At 42.9% G+C, this 22,672-nt stretch overlaps 1 protein-coding gene across 1 annotated transcript in view; it reads right to left on the reverse strand.

Moving 5' to 3' along the window:
- Window positions 1-1,427: 1,427 nt before the first annotated feature.
- LOC136052854 (prostaglandin F2 receptor negative regulator-like) overlaps window positions 1,428-22,672 on the reverse strand; it is a 96,195-nt gene continuing 74,950 nt past the window's right edge. The window contains 4 exon segments of the mRNA XM_065743281.1: window positions 1,428-1,904; window positions 3,150-3,455; window positions 9,962-10,069; window positions 21,119-21,538. Of these exon segments, the coding sequence (XP_065599353.1) occupies window positions 1,738-1,904; window positions 3,150-3,455; window positions 9,962-10,069; window positions 21,119-21,538 (1,001 nt within the window). The 3' untranslated portion in view covers window positions 1,428-1,737.

A 22,672-nucleotide genomic window follows, 5' to 3' on the forward strand; every position in this document is an offset into this window, starting at 1 on the left:
CAGTGTTGAGTGGTTGAATAAAATGTTTCACAAACTAATGTGAACTGAGGTCATTACAGCACAGATATTAGACCTGCAGCTCCCCAGGTATATATACTGGGATGAGCTATTAGTGACAATGATTGTCTAGTACCTAACTTGTGTCTAGACTGACAAACCACAACCACTGTTTTCTGCGGGTGCCATCCTCCAATATCTTTCATTGTATCTTAAAAAAATAAGGAAATGATTGAGCCCTGGCCTTATCTCTACATTTCCCGCCCTTCCTGATGCAAGCCAGATCCAGGTTGTGATGTTAGGTTGTGGTACAGTCCTACCTCCTTGTACACAGTATCTTTATTTTGACTTTTATTGCTTAAAATACCAGCTGAGCTGGAAAGACAGAACTGCCTGGAAATAAGTTGCTCCAACCAAGAGCCAGGTCAGTGAACGTGGAAGACCAAAGCAGGACTCATTGTACTACAGTACCTAGGAATAAGCCTCAACCTCTTGGTGAAATTCTCGCTGCAGGCCTACACAACAAGACCAGGATCATGGGAACCTGAAGGGTTTCTGCTGCCTTCTTGGGCTTGCTCACATTCCTACCCTGAGCTAATGCAGATCTCAGACTGCTCACAGGTTCAAGGGTTACAAATGAACAACTGGCAGAAGAAGTGCTGGAATCTGGTCTGTGCATTTGGTGTCAGTTTACAGGCCTCTTCTAAATGTGATCAGTTGGTCCACTGCACAAACAGATCCATCATGTTCTTTTCACGAGACACGCTGTACCAGTGGTGCATGATCTCCTATCTCCCTGTCAAGGCCAGCAGAAGCTGGGCCTTGCCTCTTGACATCATATTGCCCCCCCTGCTACAAGCACAGCAGCGTCTGAGGCACGTTGTGAGCAGCTGTAGTGGGGAGAAAAGAAGGTGGAAGGGTTGGGGAGAAGGTGGCCACAAGCAGTCATCCAACAAATGCTTGTCTGAGGATTGACTCTTCAGGGTTGCTAAATTAGCCCCTGTTCACCACAGATAAGAGCTATGAGCACTCAAAATTAGAAAAAAACAAAAACAAAAAATAAAGAAGAGCATCTCAAAGACCTCCAGGCAAATTTTGTTTTCAGATTATTTGTAAATTATTTGAAAGCTGGGGAAGAGAAGGTATGCTGGCAGCCAAAAATCAATTATTTTCTGGAACAGCCTCTTGAGACTCCAGTGGAATACCCTTCTCCAGCCTTCAAGCAACACAAAGAAGTTTGTGAGTTACCAAGGCATAGAGAAAAAGTGGACAGGATGCTGCAGTGGGAGTAGAAGGGAGAAGTAGATTGGTTCATACAATGAAAGTCTAACGATTTTACCAATCCCTTCCTACATACTACACTCCTCTACATGTTTTCTTAGTGGAAGATCTTTTCAAATCCAAGAGGGGCAAAAAACAAAAACAAAAAAAACCCCAAAACAAAACACATAGTGATTTTTTGTCACAAGGCTCTGCTGAAAGCAGGCTCAACAGTTCATACATTAGAAGGACATGATCTCTATGCAGAAAGTGCTGCTGGAGAAAGGAGAACTCTGAGTCACTAGGATATGGCCTGAAGGCTCTCAGGACACAAGATGTAACCAAGGAGAAGCTTGAGGTCCAGGCTGAAACCAGAGAGGAAAAACACTGTCTCATCTGGGCCTGTGAATGAGTGTCTCAAGCACAGTCCAAGAGCCCTGTGAGTCTTCCCCGAAATGCAAGTGTGCCTGGCTCACAAACTCAGTCCATCTCCATTGACATCAGCCGGCGACGCTCTCGTCTTGTTTCCTGCACTTCCTTCTTGCAGCACCAACGGGAGCTGCAGTAGCCAATGAGGCAGGATAAGAGTCCAATGACAGTGGCCAGACCAATGCCAATCAACAGGGGATACTTGAAAGCATTCAGAACTGAAAAAAAAGGAACGAAGACAAAGTCATTACATATTACTGAGAAATTTGAAGAGACGCGTTTTTTTTCTTGCCTAAAAAAGGGGAAAAAAATCACACATCTTTCTGTCATGGACAGATTAATTATTTCAGAAGGAAGTTAATTACTTTTCCTCCTTGATTTATGTTTTTTGAGATTTGAGATACTGGTGCCTTTCCAGGCTCCCTTACCACTTTGCCTCATTTCTTTCTTCACCATTTCAGAGCTTCAGGGAGACTGGAAACACAAGAGAAACCTTGGAACTACCTTCCCTTCACTTTCTTACTCCAAGAGGTTTCTCAATACCCATTCCTCCAAACAAACACCTTCCAAAGATTCCCTATGAGAGGCAGACTGTGCCTGCAATCTTTATATGACTGTTTCCAAACAGCAAGCAGTGGGCTCCTTTACATTTTGCTTGATTAAAACTACTGGTACAGTACACTCGCTGCCATTCAGCAGCCCTGCCTAATTAACCTCTCCAAGGCTAGCGCCTAAACAAGAAACTTGATTTGCAGGCACCTACTACACAGTTAAAAAGCAGGATCAAGAAATGGAAGGAGTTTTCTAAGTACAGTTGGAATGGCAGGATCTTCTGATTCAAGTTCACAGAACTTCTCAGTGTGACCTTTCTTGGAAATACTGAGAAGAAAGCAACCAGTTAAAAATCTCTCCTGCATTCATCTTCCTCCTCAGCTATGCACTGAATGCGATACCTAGCACACATCTAGCTTCTCACGAAATCTAGCAACACTTGCAACTCAGGTTGCAAAGCAGATAAGGCATTAAGGGCCGTGAGTAGCATGTCTTGTGGTTAAGAGTGGGAGAAAGGAGACAGAGCTCTGATGTTTCATGGCCAGCTTTGATATTAACCACAGTATGACTCTACTTCAGCACAGACAATTTGCAAGCCAAGGCTTCCTCCTGCAGGAAGGAAAAAGGGTTAACGCCTGGAGAAAACGCTAAGTCTTGATTAAAAGATGCCCTAGATATGCAAAACGTCACCAAGACATCAGGAAAAATAACACTTCAGAGTATAATCTGTTCAGACCTAACTAGTCTACAGAATCCGAAATTATAAGCTGCAATAACAGAAAAAGGACAGCAACATCTAATTAGATAATCAACGTGGTTATCAAGAGGTACATGTAACTGAGAATATTTGCCACAAAAAACATAACAAGGTGTTAAAAATCCTACAACGGAAACTGGAATACTGCTCTTACCATCCATTTTCACAGACAGAAAGATGGGTTTGGCTTTGATGTCAGGTTCCCGTTGCCACACACCAGTGGCAGAGCGGACCCAAGGGGTGACTACGCAGTAGTGGTTCCCAAAGTCGTGATCCTCACAGCCGTGAATGCGGAGACGGAATTCCAGTGGGCTGATTCTCTCCAGGCTCAGATCACTGCTCCCATTTCTCCTGCTCTGTGTCACGATCCCCCTCCGATCCACCGAGGTCAGCAAGACAGGCTCTCTGTCCAACGCAAAGGAGCGCACAGCAAACCAGGAGACATCAAAGGACATGTCATCTGCATTTAAGAACAAAAAAGAAATCGGATAATGTCATTACGCTCCATAGGGCATTCACAGCACAACTTCTCAGCAGAAAGATTGACCTGCAAGCATTATAACCAACACCATACTGTAACGAATGCTTGCTTTCCTGTGATCCATCCGAAAATTTGTGTTTTGCCTCTGATTTAAGTTATCAGCAGGCAGGCCTGGTGCCATGAGAAGTGTTGTAACTACACTGAACCTACACCGAAAAGGGAGTGGCAGTAGAAGGTATTTGCTAGCAGACAGTGATTTCTATCTCTAGCTTCATGCAGCACCTACACAACTACAAAGTGAAACTGCTCATTTCTAAAGCTCCTGCTTCACAATTAGTCTGCCTAAAAAAATACAAGGTTCTACAGAAAACAGAAAAAAATAATTACCTGCAAAAATACAAGGTATTCCAGAACAAAGTCTAACCACAATGCTTTTACACACTTTTTCCACAATTGTCAGTTACTGTCATGGATTGACCACACATCATGCCTTGTACAAGATATATTATCCAAGGAGACGGTCTAGAAAAAAAATTTGCAGCACCTTCCATATCAGTACATTTAGCTGCTTCTACCTTTGCACAAGATCTTACCGATCATATCAGGAGATCTCAGTCTTAGCCCTATTAGGCTGTTGTAGCTGAACGTATTTTTTTCATTTGAAAAATCACCACTTCGTTTTGCTAATGTGAATTCAGCAATACCTGTTAGAGCCTGAAACCTGAGATGACCTGGAGCACAGACAGTAAAGGGCTGACAGTACCCACTCACTTGGTTTATCAGCAGTTAGCCCTTCCTGGCACACAAACTGATAGGAGATTGCTGGAAACAGAGGTTACTATTTTTACCCTGAGTTTTGCGCAGACATCTCACACCTAAGACAGTCCCTTTGATTCTGAGCATATACCAAACCTCCACTTGTGGGCTTTGAGATGTCTGAAAAATATAGTATGAGCAATCTAAAATGTAAAATTGATCTTTCATCTAAGCCCCAAACCTGCAGCTGTACTTAAATTCTTTGTAGATATAAGTAAAGACCATTTTTAAGCCTTTATCAGGCAAGCTGACACTCAAAGAAGATAGAGAACCTTAGAATAATCTTTTAAAGCAAGACAGACACATCCTCAGCTCTGCTATTTGAGGTGCAGCATCAGCTGGCCAGGTGCTTTATTCTTCCTTACTGCAGACAAAAACCACCTGCTGTCTGGAGTATCATTAATGCCCCAGGAAGGTGCTCTATTTTTACACACGTCTTTGAAAACAAAACAAAAACATGAGAAAGCAGATGTAAGCACTCTTTTACTACCAGAGACGCTTGCAGACCAAACGCTTTTGGGACAACAGCGAGTTTTACTACCCTGCCCATCATGGCCAGCTGCTATGGGTGACAACGCAGAGCACCCTACGCTCACAGCCCTACAGCAGGGACAGGTTTTCTGGTCCTACGTGAGGTATGCATAGGTCATACAGACCAGCAGCCTGCACAACAATAACACTTCCCTATCATACTCCTTGTTACTTGGCATATCCTTCTGGTCTCCCCTCTTTAAAGGAGAGCTAGTACAAATCACCACACAAACACATCCAATTAAAAGCACCGCGCTTCGACTCCTGCTTTGTATACTCACCCAACTATCTACAGGAGGCAGGGCCTCTACTTGAGCGAGCTCCGTTTCTATAAACTACCCTCTGCCTCTGCTGCCTGCTTATGCCAAATAAGGCAGTAACACTGGCCCACATGCAGTCATGTTGGGAATGACCAATTCCTTCAGAAGTTTATCAAAACTGCCATTTGCTCTGTGTTTCAAGGTACAGAACACATGGACACTTTCCAGGCTCAGTCCAACTGCACTAAATACACCACTGCATTTGCTAAAAAAGGATTCAGCAATGTTAGATGGAAAAAAACCAAACAGCTTTCAGATGCCCAGGCAACTACTTCTTTCAGTCAGTAATTTGAGGTTCTCTTCCCTCAACATGAAAAGAGGAATGCAAGCATTTGCTGTCGTTTTGAAATAGCTGAATCTATCTTCTGTAATTACAACATGGGACAACTATTATGCCAACATATTTTATTAGTCAGTATACACAGCATGCAATTAGTGACTCACTGCAAACAGTCAGAGGGAGGATTTGGCTCAGAGAACTCTTTGTCACTATCCTCCTCAAACTAGCTTCACACAGCAAAGTCATCTGATTCCTTTCCTTATATCTCATATTTTTCAAATTGAGCAAAACAAGGACATGAATCAAGCGCTCTCTACAGCTCGGTGATGAACATTCCAAGCAGCTCCCAAGCGCTAGCAAATATGTGACTGCACTGACATAAAGCGGGCCACGTGCAAGGCTTCCCAAAAGCATCTGTAGAACCCCATATACCCCTCACATGGCAACAAGTCGATCTCGTTTTTTTGTCTTCAGGCTACAAAAATGAAAACACAACCACAAGAATCACACACGTGGTTAACACTACCAAGGTTTCTTCCACCAGTAAGGACACTAAGTGCACACGCATTAAAGAGATTAAAGATGACATCACACTGGGATGTCATCCTTCAGAAGGCAATTAAGGATCTCAGTCACAGCAGCAACTCTTGCAACTCAGCTCCTTCCATAAGGGAAGGCACTCTGGGAACTAGGTGCTTCAGAGGCCCTGCAAGCAGGGTAACAGTGGTGCTATGCTTCTTCCCTTCCTCAGCTAGTGAGGATCATCAACATGTAAAGCACATCTTTATGCATATTTCGATTTGACACACAGGACTAAGCTGTCTGGGTCTTAGCTGCTTCCCTGGCCAATCACTCCCTGAAACAGGGAAACCTATTTCTAGACCAGCTCTTAGGAACCATGTGCTTCCACTACTTAGAAAGGAGCTCTCTCAGCATCTTGTTACAGTGCTGAATCACAATTTTGAGACCCTTTTTGTTTACTACATTTAAATGAAGTTGAATAGAGCTTCCTAGAGAGCTGAGCGAACCACTTCAAACCATACAAGAGGTAAACAAGCTGGTTTTGTTAAATTCTCCAGAGTGCCCACTGGGTCTGTCTGGAGCAGATTGAAAAAAAAAAAAAACAACCCAACAAAACAAACCCATCTCTTTCAGGCAGAGTAACACTTTAAAATCCCTATGCACACAGCCCAAGAAGGGGTGATCTGGGAAGTCTAGAGAGATCGTTTGCGGAAATGTGTATTCAACAGAAACATCAGAAGCAGCTTTTACATCTTCGGGGCACAGAAGTACTACTACTATTCCCCCCTGACACACACATGCTCCCCTTGTATCAATTCAAAACGCCAGCTACAGCTGCCAAGCCAAAGAAGCACTTCTTTAGATGGAATGGTTGCTGCCACGTACTGAGCTCAGTAATGCACACTCCACTTCAGCATGGTCTCAGAGAAGCAGAGGAAATTAAACCACGTAGCAGTCAAGCCAAAACCTTTTCAACCCTTTTGAAAGTTTCCCACAGGGTGGGCATGCATACTCACAGGCACACAATGGTGAATTGCCTCTACTAGAGGAGGAACCAACCCATAAGTAACACTTATAGAAACAAATGAAGCTGAGAAGGGGACTGACAAACATCACTGTCCATTTAGCTTTTCCTCAGCTCCTTAAAAGTACTTTATTTTTCTGATTGTACACATGAAGGAGGGAAAGAGATGGCACCCAACACTTGGTATTCCTATACAAAGTATACATACTGATCTACTTACACACTTGTGAAGTTGAGTGCCTCATGTACAAGAGCAGAGCCAGCTGGCACACCAAGTGCATTCAAACTGTTCAGGAAGCGCATTTAACAAAAGATCTCATGAAAATCCCTGATCCTTCTCTGCTCAAAATACGCTGCTGTGGCAGACCTAACACCAGAAAAGCAGACCTCTTGAAAGCCACAACGACTCACAGAATATAGTTAGGATAGCAATGTGCACAGACCATTGCTCTGCTCTCTTTTTTTTTTTTTTTTTTAAGTTCCCAAACTGAAAGGCCATGGCCATCATCTGTTTTCTTCTAGGAGACGCTTACAACTCTTGCCTTCTTCATCTCGTTATCTGGTGTAGGCTTTTCCCAACACCACACCTTATTTCCCCGCTGGGATGAGGCAGCACCGTTATTTTCAGTCTGTCTAACATTTCGGCATTTATTTAAAAAGGAATCTCTCCATCTGAATGGTGAACTACATTGTGACACCCACTCAGTGTAGTTTCACATCAGAGATGAGATACGGGTAGAACAAAAGTTACTCAAGTGTTTACATCAGGTTGTTACCAGATGAGCCCTTAAGGCCCTTCTCTATCTAACCTGCTCAGTTATCCCACTGCTGTATCCCCCTCCAACCCTGAAGGCCAAGAACACAGAATGACAAGGAAAATCTGCATGCCCTACAGATGCTGCACAGATTCCAGATGTTTCCTGCAGCTCTGCTGCCAAGTCTCACCCAGAAGAGCAGCAAGGACTAGAGAGGCATCAGCTTTTTAGGACCACCTGAAACACCCAGATGGGACTTCTCCACATAGACATGCAGAGCATGGCTGACTAGACCTCAAATCTTGCTCAGATCAACATGCTCCCCAAATGCTTGCCACAATACCACGCTTCTTACTCCTTCTGTAGGTATCCATTGTGCATGCCTCATCTGCCCCATTACAGACAAATAAGTCAGAAAAACATGCACAAAAAAACCCCTAAATATTAACAACAACCAAAAAACAACCACAAGAGACCAAGAACAACAACCAAGAGAGTTGCCTTTTCCAGATAGTATTAACCAGCTATGAAATAGACTGCAGTGCTGACATTTACAACTCCGTACTGGCTGCTCATGATCTGTGAAAAGGGCAACATTTCCAAATACAGGTATCATCTATCGATTCAACAGACATTCATAATCCCTTATGGAACTTCCCAGTTTAAACCTAACTCTGCTGATCAGCAGCTCCTTGAAGAGACCATCATTTCATTTCAGTCTATCTTTCTCTTGTCAGTGCTTCTCCCTGCGTCACGCTACCAAACACACACAAAAGCATCACAAATACTAATAGGAGAGCCCCACTGTTAGTAAGCGGCCTCTTTTCAAGTTCTAAGTGGGTTGGAGATGCTGAGGTCTCTTTCACAAGGCAGCCCCCAGCTTTGTTTTAGCTGGAGAACACCAGCAGAAGCAGCAGCTGCTCCCTACTAGGGGTTATTGCTCTCTCTGCAAATGAAGCCATCTGCTTTGGGTACTACCTTGCTACAATACCTGTAAGAGCTTAGGAACACCTCAACTGAGATGAGGCATTCTGCTGAGCAGAAACTGAGGCATACATACAGACATACATTGCTGCAGATTGTCCAATATCCCACACTATTAATCTTTTGACAGCAATAAAGTTCACTCAGCATTTGCTCCCTACCAAGCATTTCAGTAATACAATCCACGGACTTCCATCATTTTCCCACAGGCAGCACAGAACCATAATCTAGCAAATTGCTTCCCTGTTATACTCAGATTTAACACTGAACAGACATTCTGCAATTTCAAAGTCATGGACCTTCAGTAAACTTGGCACTTCATCTCATCAGCTACTACACTAAGTAACATTTGCCTCACAGCACCTTTTTTTGTGCATACATTTCCAAGTTTCCCAAGAATCGTGGCATTTTTACATTTAGTTATATACATACATATTTTTATAAATTTATATTTTTATATGTTTCTTCTAAATATCTTTTTTATATTCATATATATAACATGACTTAAAAACAAAACAAAACAAAACAAAAAAAACAACCTAAACTCACTCCAAACTCAAATTTTGAGTCCAATAACCAGAGCTGCTCTCACAACATTTTGAAGAAAAGCAGCTCAGGCTACGCTGGACAAGCAGCTAAGTTCTGAGCAACTCTCTGAACTTTTCAGCCCTTCAAAAACATTTGCCTTTCAAGTGCCTGTTGTCCTTTTCACAGCAATTAAGTACTGTGTGTTTATTTTTCCATGCAAAAAAGGAAGCTTACCTCTGAAGGCAATGGGAATTAACAACTATTTCAGTATTGAGGGCTGCAGTAATCAGGTTTTATGATTTTTAGATTTACATTAAGCCTTAGATTCACTGTGAAGCGTTGAGTTGACTGAACAGGTGATTTTAAGACTGCTTACAGATGACTGTAAAGGTTTTGCAAATGTACCTCCTTTCTAATTAAAGGAGTCAGGAACAGCTCCCATGTGTGGTTGTGGGCTGACACTGCCAGCACGGGTGTCAGCTGTACAGACAGCACAGAGGCAGAGCTAGCAATAGGAACACTTTTTTCCTTCTAGCAAGAGTGTGAAACACAAACCTTGTTTTAAGCTTGGCTGTGCAAAGCAAACATTCTCTCTTGTTATTTATCTAGTACTTTCAATGCTAGTTCTCAGTTCTCCAGCTTATCCCAAATGACATAGTGTTGTAGCTGACATTATTTAATCTCAAAGCAATTGAGTTACAAGGGAAATATTTTTGTCAAAATACCTGGCTCTAGTGTCATTCCATCTGTTGTGATGATACAGAGCAAATCTGCCAGTTCACCTTGGTAAATCGTCAGGTTGTCAGAATGCACTGAGACATTAAACACAGGACCTGGAAAAGAGTAACCACAATTATTCATGATATGCTTTTCTTCAAAGTCCGTAACCTTTCTTGTACATTACAATTCACTCCTCTACTTGTTTGCTGAGACTGAGCTTTGAAGTAAGGATAAGCAATCATGCAAGTTTGGGCAAAACAGTCATCCATTTTTAGCCACTAATTGCTGCACTACCACCCAAACTGCCAGGTCTGTCACACAGCACAAAGACACCACCCAAGTCTGCCTTCCACCATCCTATGTAAAATGAACCCTTCTGCCACTGGTGACTTCTCAAAGAAGAATAAAGTTCAGATCCTCAAGCTAAGCCAGCACAGATCATTTCAGCTGACACTGTCAATAGGAATTCAACTTCGAGCAAACCATTAATTTAATGATACAGGCAGTTCTGTTGTGGAATTGAAATAGGCAAATAGAAGTGCATCTGATAACACTTTTCTGTGGGTTTTCCTTCAGGCTCTTCTACAGATAGCTTCTTTTGTACAAGATGTCTCAATGCCTAAGGGGATGGTAACTCCTTCAGCTGTAAAGTGATGACGGTAATGATGAAAATCACTTGGCTGTTATGAAATGCTCAGACACCATAACAGCATATGTGTTTGACTTCTAAGATGCAGCAGATCACAAAACTTCCCCTCATTTCAACAACTACATCTCCAATGCAAAATCCACAAACCCACAGTTCCTCAGATATGCCTATATTGCTAATACTCTAGCCCAGATACGTACTCACTGTACTCACTGCCCAGAGAGGTTGTGGATGCCCCATCCCTGGAGACATTCAAGGCAAGGCTGTATGTGGCTCTGGGCAGCCTGGTCTAGTGGTTGGCGACCCTGGCCTTGGCAGGGAGGTTGAAAGCAGATGATCTTTGAGGTCCTTTTCAACCCAAGCCATTCTGATACTCTCTGTTTCTCAGAGCAGAAAACAAAGAATGTATCAAAATGCCCTTAGAGATTTCTCTGTTGAACAAGGTGGAAGAGATGAGCATGAGCAAAGCTGATGGCAATGGTGGTCTCCGGGAAGGCTTTGAGGGTAGGGGTCAGGGAACTCATGAAGGAACTTAGGATTCAGATTCAGAAGTAACCCTTTTCACTCTCCCAATATTCTGTTAACTGTTGTCACTAACTGGCTCAGCTACTTCTGGGACAGCAGCAACAAGAATAGAATGGTAATTTGGGCAGGGAAAGTAAACTGTTCAAAGACCTGCCCTTCTCTCACATGTTACAGTTTAAGTACAGGAACTGTACATTTCAAATCCACTAAAGATCTGTGGCAATTATTCTCTATCAGAAGTAGTGCTTAAGAAACTCAGCTAAGCAACACACTTGTCCTCTGCTCTCCCAATAGGTTTATGTGGAAAGCTGCATTGAGAACTGACCACTCCGTATGTGCTCGTCACATCACTTCCAAACCAAGGTTCTGGAAAGAAACTTGGAGATGTCACAAAGCTTTTGTTTCTTGTGAAACTGTTCTAGGCTTCAGGGGCCTGACTTGTTCTCAGAGATTACAAACTACACTAAGAACTGAATTATAATTACACTGCAATAATCACACTGTGGCTTCCAGAATTCCTCTCCAACAATTTCCACTGCACACAATCTGCTGTGCTGTATTAAACCATTAAACCTCTTACAGCCTTCTCTGCCCCAGAAGCAGATGCAGTTTGTACATGAGGACAATACATGGATGAATATCCCAGAGGGTTTTATACCCATTCTCCAACCAGAAGTCTTTTCTATTAAAAGAAAAAAAAAAAAAAAGAGATTGTAAGTAACCTCATGAAACAAGAATAAAAGTGAAGTAGCATGACAGGATCCTTTCCTGGGAAAATGGAAAGGTATCAGACTGACTGCTTCCTTGGCCTCTGTCCAAACTCTATGGGAATTCCATGTATCCTGACATCCCCCTGTCTGGAACACACACACACACCACAGCCATATTCCCTTTGCAGCCTGCTTGATTATTCCTCTTCAGATAAAACAAGGTATTTCAAATCACATTTTTTTAGTTTGGTGGGGTTGGAGGTAGCTGTGTGGACAGGTTCAAGGCCCTAGGGACTAGTCAGATGCAGGATGGACCAGGGCTCTCTCTCCAGCCAACTGCAACCGGAGGAGTCTTCAACTGTGACTCTGTGACCGCAGCAGCAAAGTGCCTGTTGAGACTGTCAGGAACATCCCCACATTCCCAGCACATACCTCTGCTGCACTGCCTATACGCATTAGAGCACCGTAATAATCCTGGTCGCTGCCTATAGCTCAGGGTCTGCACTATGACCTGGAAATGGGTGAGGTGACACATCAGGGATGTGAGATGAGCCCTGCTCTGGCACATAGGCCCTGCTCTTCTGGATGATGGCAGAGATCAGGCAAGGGAGAAGAACTGTGTGATCCCAACCCAGTCAGACTAAGGCTGGACTGCCTTACCTCTGCCCTAGTAGGAGGGAAAAAAAAAAGACAAAAGTATATGCAGAGAGGATTTCTTAAGTGTTATTGCTAGATCAAAATGCCAGGTACCCATTCAACAGACAATTAATTCTAATTTCAGCATGCCAAAAATAATACTAACAGAGTGGAATTCGAGCACTCCTGACACCTAAAGACTGTTAGGGCAAGAGTTTATCTGGTCTCTCTGCCAGGAAAGGTGGTATCTTGGCAATGCAGCATCCCTGCATACTCCTCAGTTCTGGGACAGCAAATGTCTCTCTCATCTGCCTCTTACATGAAGAGTCAAAGCTTCCTGGGCAATAAGGCAGTTGCTAAGCAGCACCTACACAGTCATTTCATGATTGTAATTCCCCTTAGTAAGACACAGTTATTTCCCTTTAGTTATTTTCCTACCAGAGTAAATTTCCTGCAAATTACCATCTGTAACTCCAGGGAAGATATCACTGCCCTGTGTTACAAGGACTTGATGTTGACAGAGCCCAGAGGTATGTCAGGGGCTGAGCTCTTCCCTCTCTTTAGCTAGAGGGATTTATTTCTTTTTTTAATTAATGTCTTTTTTTTTTTTTTTAAACACAAGTAAACTTCATTACAGTGGACTCTTATTGGCTTAGCCTTAAAAAACAGAGTTGCAGCTTCTCAAGAGGAACACCCGCCTTCTTCAGCAAGACCTTCTGCCTACATGCCCCATGCTCTGGGCCTCAGGCCATCCTCAGGAACAAAAGGGCAGAATAAAGCCTTTTCATTCACAGCTTTTCCTCCCCCTCAGAACCTGAGAAGACAAGAGCCTGTTTGCAGGAGACACCGTTTAGCTCTGAGCCAGATCGAGATGACTGTGTAATCCCTTACCCTCCAACATAGGTATAATTGCCACAGCTGTAGTCACTACACAGCCTACAAAAGACTCACAAAAGCTGAGAAGATCCCTCTGTCCCTCATGAAAAGTCACTGATCTGCCAGCCTCCTCAACAGAAGGGTTCTAGGCTTTTGGTTTGTTTTTATTCTAAAGAAAAAAACTGACCAGTGCTTTAAACCTGATTATGACTTGCCTTATTTATGCTCCCACTTTGGACAATTTAATCTGGCTTCCACTGAACTTGTCTGGCAGCATGATAAGAGAAGCAGTTTCAACCAAAAGCAGCAGCCAACCACTCTGTCAGTAGGTTACAAGCAAATCCATTGCCTTATCTAACTGAACACCTTCTTTACTGTTAGTTCAAGAAAAGCACCCTCAGTAAAAAACGGCACTAGATTAGACAACACTTCCAAGCACACTTCTGATGGTCTTGAGGACCTCACAAGTCATACGCAGAACAAGATCTTTTGCAAGGTGTGGGCTAGGGAAGTAACAAACTCTCCTTTGTCAAGAACTAAGTTGAAGCTACATTAACACTGAGAAAAACAGAACTCTGCAGTCAAGTGATGTCGCTTTGCTCACCTTGCCACCTATAATTAATGGTCTGAAATACTGTTATTGCCAACTACTGGTCACTAAAGAGAATAAACGAGCTGGAATTCAGTTTCAAATGCAAGGTTGGCAGATCAAGCATGACTTGGAAAGCTCATCAAGAACAAAGCAAAGTTAAGTGTAGGGAAGCTATTCAGTAGGCTGAAAGCTGTAAAATAATTGGATTTGAATAACTTCAGGTTTGAAGACAAGTGTCATGCCCTCAGCTAATTCAGAAACTAAAAAGCAGACTTACAAAATAAACCAGCATTCCCAATTCTAAGAGATAAGCAGTCATTTTCACCCCTAGACTGCCATCCTTTGCTGAGACCTTTGATGTAAACTAAGCCAAACACACTGCTTTTCACTACAGAAAGACCATATGTAAGTTTAGAAACACCCCTTAAAAAGTTTTCTTCTTTAATAAATAAAAATTTTATATTAAAAGATACCAGCTGTGAAGACAGGAATAAAAAGTTTTCTTAACATTTAAGTATTTGAAAAACACCACCATTCTAAACAAAGTGAAGACATTAAGGTTAAAGTTTACTAGCACAGACCTAGAAGTTCTTACGAGAAAGCCAACTTCAAGGATCAAGACCTGGTTTAACTTCTACTGAATGTGCCCTTTTGCAGCAGATCTCATTGCTCAAACCATTAATTTCAGGTAACGTAGTAAGAAAATTCCAGGACTCAAAGTCTGGAGACATAGCTTTCAGCTAGAAGTGTATTTCAAATTCTTCTACATATAAATGTAAAAAAATAAGCACTGAATTTGTTTTACTATTTAGCGTTTAACAAAATACATTCTAAATATGCCATAGTGTTGAAAGGGGGAATCACAGAATTGTAGGGGTTGGAAGGGACCTCTAGAGATCATTGAGTCCAACCCCCTGCCAAAGCAGCTCCCTAGCCCAGGTTGCACAGGTAGGCGACCAGGTAGGTCTTGAACGTCTCCAGAGAAGGAGACTCCACCACCTCTCTGTGCAGCTGTGCCACTGCTCCGTCACTGCACTGTGAAGAAGTTCCCACGCACATTTATGAGGAACTTCCTGTGCTCCAGTTTGTGGCCATTTCCTCTCATCCTACCACTGTGCATTGCTTAGAAGAATCCAGCCTCGTCCCTTTGCCTCCCACACCTTAGATATTTATAGACGTGGATCAGATCCCTTCTAAGTCTCCTTTTCTCAAGGCTGAACAGACCCAGATCTCTCAGTCTTTCCTCATAAGAGAGGTGATCCATGCCCTTTATCATCTTTGTGATCCACCACTGGACTCTTTTGAGAAGATCCCTGTCTTTTTTGTAGTGGGGAGCCCAGAACTGCACACAGTACTCCAGGTGAGGCCTGACCAGGGCAGAGCAGAGGGAGAGGATCACCTCCCTCAGCATGCTAGCCTTGCTCTTTTTAATGCAATCCAAGATGCCATTGGCCTTCTTGGCCACCAGGGCACACTGCTAGTTCAAGGCCAACTGGTGTCCACCAGGACCCCCAGGTCCATTTCCTCAGAGCTCCTCTCCAGCAGCTCATCCACTAGCCTTCACTGGTTGATGTGGTTATTCCCCCCTGGGTGCAAGACACTACACTTGCAAGTGCAGACTTCAAGTTTATTCAATTAACTAACCCTGTTTAAGGATTTATATACTGGATAAAAATAAAAACCCTGAGACCTGTTTAACTGATGTCACCCTATTCTCCTTGCTTTCTTTTACTGCTCAGTAATCCAAACAGCTTAAATCTGCAAGAAAAAGAAGGGAGAAAGCAGGGAGAATAACCCAAAAGCCAGTCAACATCTGGATTTAAAATAGATGAGCTTTTAATTACCTAGGTCCTACATGACATCATGCCTTTTTCTACTTCATCTTAGCCAGTTCTCTGCAAGGTCTAATCTGTCTACAGAAACGAGTTACCTTTATTTTCCAGGCAAAGTAGAATGCAGAAAGGTCAAGCAACCTGACTAGCAACAGAGATCCAGACCCTGGAGGCTTCTCCACCTAATTACCCTACATCCAGTCCATTACCCAGCACGCAGAGAGCAATTGCTGCACGCAACTTCACTGCCCACAATTAGCCAGCAGCATGGACAACAAGGCGGAAAATACAGCTGCAATCCACAAGTTCTCCATCTTCCAAGATTACTCATATCTGCCCTGGCACCAGATCATCCACTCAAACTGAGGATTCCACAATCTGCCTCTCTCCAGATAATGAGCTTCTTTACCCACACCGTTTCCTCTCAGCCCTCTCCCAGCTTCTTTCGCAGAGCTGCTCCCCAACAAGTTTCACCCCAAAGCCTCAAAATAGGCATTACTGGAAGAAGCTCCCAGTAGTTTAAGTATGTGGTTTCTACTTCCAGAATTAATGCACACAGGCACAAAGACACACAATGACAAAAGCACGCTCTTGCCTATTAGCTGCGGCTGGAAAATACCAGTCTCTCTTGCCAAAGAGCTTCTGCTGTACTTTTGTTCATTCTTTTCCATGATTAAGGTGTTTTTTTTTTCCTTTAAGAACCTTTCTATTCTACCTGCTTGAGTCTGAGTATCTCTCTAGGTCATTGCAGGGCATCATTTTAATTGCAAGTTCAACATCAATACTTAGCTCATATTTCCGCAGCTTAGTTTCTCTCTGCTTCTTCCAAAGAGATTGATAATACATTGCTGAGCAATGAGCTCACATGAAGATGTAATCCGGAGCTGAAGATCTCAATGAGATGCTTCCCTTAGAGCTCTCTTTCATTTTTTGCCTCTCCAGAGCTATTTGCCTTCTGCCGAACAGCACAGGGGAAACCAGCTCAGAGCACAGCCAAGCTCCAAACGGTTCTCCATCATAACGTATTCCTGTATACAAGATTAAAAGCTTCCTTCTTCCTGCTTCCCCCAAGGCAAAGGAAAATAAGTCACTTCTGTGGAAATCCCTGTCAGCGCATAGTGGGCAAAGACAACCTAAACACTAACTTGGGTTGCTGGGTACAGTCTGAAAGGGATAAAAAATTAAAGAATGAATGCCAAAGAAGAACATATGACTCCAGGATAAGCTAGGTGGATTTTGCAGAGATCAGGTGCTTGAGCATTAGAAAACCAAACCAAAATAACAACAACAACAACAAAACCAGCTTCAGGGAAGCCGGAACCATTTTTATATCAGATACCTGTACACAGATTCTGCAATGAAATTAAGAGAAAATCTCACGACAAGCACTTCTTAGCCACTCTTGTCCTGCACACTGCTGGGCAATCCTTGAAAAAGGACAGTAGAACTTGTTTAAAACCGAGCTGAGCAAAAAAGCAGCGTGGAAGAATATTTCCTAGAGCCTTCATATGGGATGTCTTCCTCCTGCCTCTCCCCAAAATCTGCTTAGTTTGCTTACAGCTCCTAGACACACAGCAGACATTCATTTTATAAAGCTAGTCTACTGATCCACATTATTCACAGGGCTGAACCAGAGGATTCACAAGATCCTCTATGGTCTTAAAATATATCCAGCAGAGAACAATCTGCCATTGATTGAAAATATGAAAACTAACGACTTACTAGGCTCCCTCCTTCTCCTCCCCCCAAATCCCAGTTTATATAATTCAGAGGGCAAAACTGCCTTCTAATTTTTTAAGTTCAGGAAGTTTCAAGCAAATGTCTCTACTACATTAACATTTCAGATCATATACTAAAATGGAATAAATACGTCCCTTTGCAACAGCAAGTGGAGAAAGAAGAGAGGAGGTGTCTGCTTGCAGCCAGCAAGCTCTGCCTTGAACGGAAAGAATCTCAGCGAGACATTTTCCACAGATGTTCATGGAAAATCATTTCAGAGCACTGCCACATTTCAAGCCTATTGTGGCAGGAAACCCTGAAGTTTCATGTGTGCAGTCCCCAACTCATATATAAAAACCTTACAGGCCTCCTGCCTTTCAGACAGGTCACAGTGCACAATGTGTATGCAGCACACTAAAAACCCTTCACTGAAGTATCACAACTTGGAGATCTGGGAGGGAGTCAAACTAGAAGGAAGGATTTCCAACCCAAGCCTCCACACCCCCTGCCAAAGAGAGATCAATAAAAACATCAGAGAAAGAAATTCCTCCCACCACTAAAACATTCATGTAAAATCCTTTAAGGACTTCCTTCAGCTGAAAAAGTTACTTCCATATTGATCTGTTCTGCCCCTCATTCCCCCCCATGGTGCAAACCAAAAATGTTGGCTAAGTCCAAGACCTCAAAGTAGAGGGTAGACTGGAATACCTTCTAATTTTGACGTTAAACTGCATTATTATGTCTTCTCAACAGTCACACTTACAGTGCCATTCTGCTACACTTTGAGACCCTTAAAGTTAGAAAAACTGCTAACAAGACAATCACACTGTAAGAGAAAAACACTTTCATAAACCACACATCCCCACTGAACTCAGGATCTAACAGAGAGGTGCTTCTCACCTTTTACTTACACAAAGCTGCATGGCCCTCTCTGCTTTCTCTGACCCTTTTCCTATTAACATCCTTCCTCTAGTTCTGGAAAACTTCCCTTTCCCCCCCCCCCCGAAAATCCTAGCAAACTCAGCAGTTCTGCTTTATACCATTCCCTTTAGAAAAAATTCTGGCATCAGGTTCTTCTTTTGAAGAACAAATTTGACAGTTGCCTATACCATGAGATGCAAGACAAGGGTATCATATCCGAGCTGTACCTCTATCGCTGCTCCACAACTTTGCCATTTACCTCTGGCTCCCTGACCTAGTCATGGTTTGGTCACAGCTTACATCAAAAAGAGTACACCTAAGCAAACAGTGATGTAAGATAACACACAAAACAAATTCTCTCTTGCACACCTGGTTACAATTATTTATTGTTAATTTCTACTAGCCTGTTTGAGCCCAGAAAAAGGACACAACGGATGAGAAAGGCTAAGGAAAGGAAGCACAGCAGCCTTTACGTATGTAATGTCACTTTTGCAGACGAGCAGAAAATGTGAGGGAAGGAGGGTACATGATTAGGGAAACAAGTCTGCCAGCATCCATTCTAACTGTGTTCATCACGTGTCACCATCATGCCCACTGATGAACGTCCAGCATGGATATCTGAGTAACTACTCAAGGACACGAAGTTCATCCATCAATTGTAGAAAGAAAGGTATTTCAAGCCAAATTTTGCTGCATGCCAAGATTATTTTGGGAAATGGCTCTCCAGTAAATTGTGCCTGGGTTCTCATTTCTGTCTTCGTTCTCTTGTAAAGAAAAACGGCTGACCGGACTTCAGGACCATCCCTCCCCCTGCTCAGCCCTGCCACTGGAATTCACACATTCCCAGGGCAGCACTGCAGGCTGCCTTCCTTCCTTCGTTCATTCCACAAACTGGAAATCCTATCTGGGCAAAGAGGGAGGGAGTAGAAACTAACAGCAAAAAAAAGTTAAGACTGCAGCATGCTCACTTCCCTCCCTTGCATAGCTCACAGGTTTCCCTCTGAACCATAGATATTAATAGCATCTTGCCAAACTTTTTGGATGAGATTTCAAAGTGACATAATGCAAGTAACGCTGAGAGTCACTAACCACAACCTTTGTCCAGAAAAGCCTGCATGTAAGACCTTGGAAGGGAAAGGTTTGGAACAGATTTAATTCTTGCTGTTTTTTCTGCACCAACTCTTTGCAAATGTCACTCTCCCACTGTGTCTTACTCAAGTAACAAGAGTAATAAGGCTGAAGCTACGTTCCATTAAACCTTCTCAAAATGACAACAAATCCACAGCAATATTCAGCCATGACAATGTCACTCCAAGAGTCATTTGGAACACAGGCAAATGGGTTATTTCCAGAAGAGTAACCTACCATAATGTTAAACAAGAAGCCAACCAGGGATGATCTAGAACTGAAATAGGCTCTGAGCTGAGTCTCTGACTTCCCTCCAACCACCTCAGGTAAGGCCACAACTTGATTAGGGTTTCTATCAGGATGCTGCACTTCAAAACATTTTATAAAGTGAAGTCTTCAGTGCACAGCAGCCCCTATGCTCAGCCCTCACGCTCTTCCCTGTGCATCTGCTATGAAAAAGTGTTTTTATAAATCACCTGGTAGAGAACAAGCACCGTAGTTATGGAGACAACCAGAAGTCAAGCTGCTCTAGCCACATCCTCAGAAAACAAGCCCAATATTGTTTGCAGAATAACTCAAGCGAAGAATGAAGAAAGTAAGGAGACACTTCACCCCAGTTGTGCTTATGAATAGGAACGACAGAACACAGGTTAGAGACAAAAGAGATGAGCAGAGAGCTCCAGCAAAGGATGTATCCTTGGGCTATACTGAGAGCTCTTCAAAAGCACTCAAGATGTCACAAGTTTGGTTAAGCAAATCATGAAATAAGTCTCTCTCTCACAGAGTACTACACAATTATAAAAAACAGCTCTACAGCAGTTCCCAACTCCAAAATGTGATAGAAGTAAGCATTAACATGCATCTCTGCTGATGCAAACCAATTCTGCCCCACTCTCACTCACCCCAAAAATATACCAGAACAGGCACACTTCTCTAAGAAAATCTCACCAGACAGGGTATGTTACAGGTGAAAATGGGCAAGGATGTGGTGAACAGGATGCACATATAAGTAATGAAATTCATTCCAACTTGTGGAGCTTTGCAGGCCAGCCACAGGAGGGCTTTATGACCTTCCATACGGTCTTTGCTTGCTGATCTTGTTGGAACACTGCCATTGCCTTAACCTGACCATTTTCTACAATTACATCAACAAGCAGGTGTGTAATGCTGTGCTAATCAAGTTTGTTTTCGAACAGAAACAGTTTATATTAATGCTCTTCCAAAAAAGATTGTTACATAACAGCAATCTAGTAATGAAGTTGGAAAATATGGCAGTAATTATTCTACACTGGAGTTCGGAATGTGCATGATCATAAAACCTGCACTCGTAAAGGAAAATCCGTAGGTTATGACCGTAACTCATCTATCAAATGTCTTTCTGAAAACAGCCTGTAGCTCCAAAGACAAAAGTACTACCAAAGAAGACAGACAAAGCTCTCAGCCATCACACCATCTGGAGAGCCTTTTGATTTCCAGAACAGTTACTCCCCAGAAACAGGAAAACCACTGGAAGAGTGTCACAGAACTTCCCCCCTTTCCAGATTAGACCCACGCTCATCAAATTCAACACCAACCTGAGGTCTGGAAGTCTATCTGGATAGGGTTGGACAAGCCATTCACTGCTTCACGCCACATGCCACCACCACCTGGAGACCAGGCAGTCACCACACAGCGATACAGCCCAGCATCTGAAATCTGGGTCTGATACATCCTGTAGCGGAACTCGTTCTCCTGGACCTTCTCCAGAACCACGCCGTCCACGCGAGTCTGGTCCGTCCAGTCTTCCAGCCTCACCACTGAATCCTGGTTCAAAGAAATTATGCGAGTGGTTCCGTTGGGATTGGACTGATCTGTCAGTGGTTTCTCTGCTGTAATGAGGACAGAATAGCGTGGCGTCTTGATGTTTTTTGAAGACACTTTGCATGTCATCTCAAAGGTGTGGCCTGCCACAAAGAATGGCTTCAGTTTTACCGCCTCCACCGTCAGCATGTAATCTGAAGAGGGAAGGAAACAGGCAGCAAGAGAAGCGTTAATAGATAGTGCAAACATTTCTGTAGCACTTTTTAAAATGGAAGATTATTAATAAATTGCTTTATTATTATTATTATTATTTCGAGGGAGAGAGAAAAATTTATCTAAATATATCTAAATACACATGGACATCCTAGAATGCTACTCAACAGCAAACACACTAGTAACACAACAGTTTGGGTCAAGATGCAAGGATTCAAGCAAGCACCAAACACTGAACAAACAAAGCAATATGCAGGACAAAGCATGACAGAACCTCCAAGATATTTTAATTCAAGAGTAGAGATAGAGACAAACGAGATGAGAATGACAAGACCCAGTTTTGCACTGGATGTGGAAAAGTCCCATCAGCTACAATTTACAAGGACACTGATAAGTACTCATGACTAGTAACAAAAGCTGCCATTGATTGAATCTGCAGCACTTAGTAAAACTTTGTTATTTCTCTTGAAAATTTTACCTTAAGAGCAACCCAGCAACATTTGGCTGAACTTGCAAAATCGTGACAAAATAGCATAACAAAAAAGTTGGTGGAAACTGAGAAACCACCAACCCCAGCACGCTCATACACACGCCTCTGTGTTGGAAGAGGTCAGTATACATCTGCCTCCACATGTCCTTTTCACTTGATTCTCAGGAGTTCATCTGACAATAAGCCTGTAAGAAGCCTTGACATATCCTCAGCAGTTTGGCAACAAGAATGCCAGCAACACTTACTATTCCATTTCCTTCCCTTTTCTCAGCCTTCTCTAAGTCTGCGGGCTCCTCAATTCCAAGAATCCCTTAATTACAAGGTTTGGGAAGAGTCTACATCTAGGAGCATAGCCTCAAGATACACAGAAAAAAAAAAATAATAAGCTCATGGTGAGCAACTGAGAAAACAAGGAGAGCCGGAAATCACAGCTAGATAAAAGAAAAGGGAGTTGCTACTTCCATGGTATTGAGATGAAGAGTCATCCTGTACACTCACAGGCACCTCCTTAGGAAAGAAGGGCCAGGACAGAACACACAACTTACAGGTGTCCAATTGGAGCAGCACTGAAAGAACTCAGCTAGGCCAGCTTTCTGAACTTAGCTTGCTATAGCATACTCTCCCT

Source organism: Cyrtonyx montezumae, unplaced genomic scaffold, assembly GCF_038088225.1.
Source record: "Cyrtonyx montezumae isolate F1298 unplaced genomic scaffold, pur_monq_1.0 scaffold_3, whole genome shotgun sequence".
Taxonomy (NCBI): domain Eukaryota; kingdom Metazoa; phylum Chordata; class Aves; order Galliformes; family Odontophoridae; genus Cyrtonyx; species Cyrtonyx montezumae.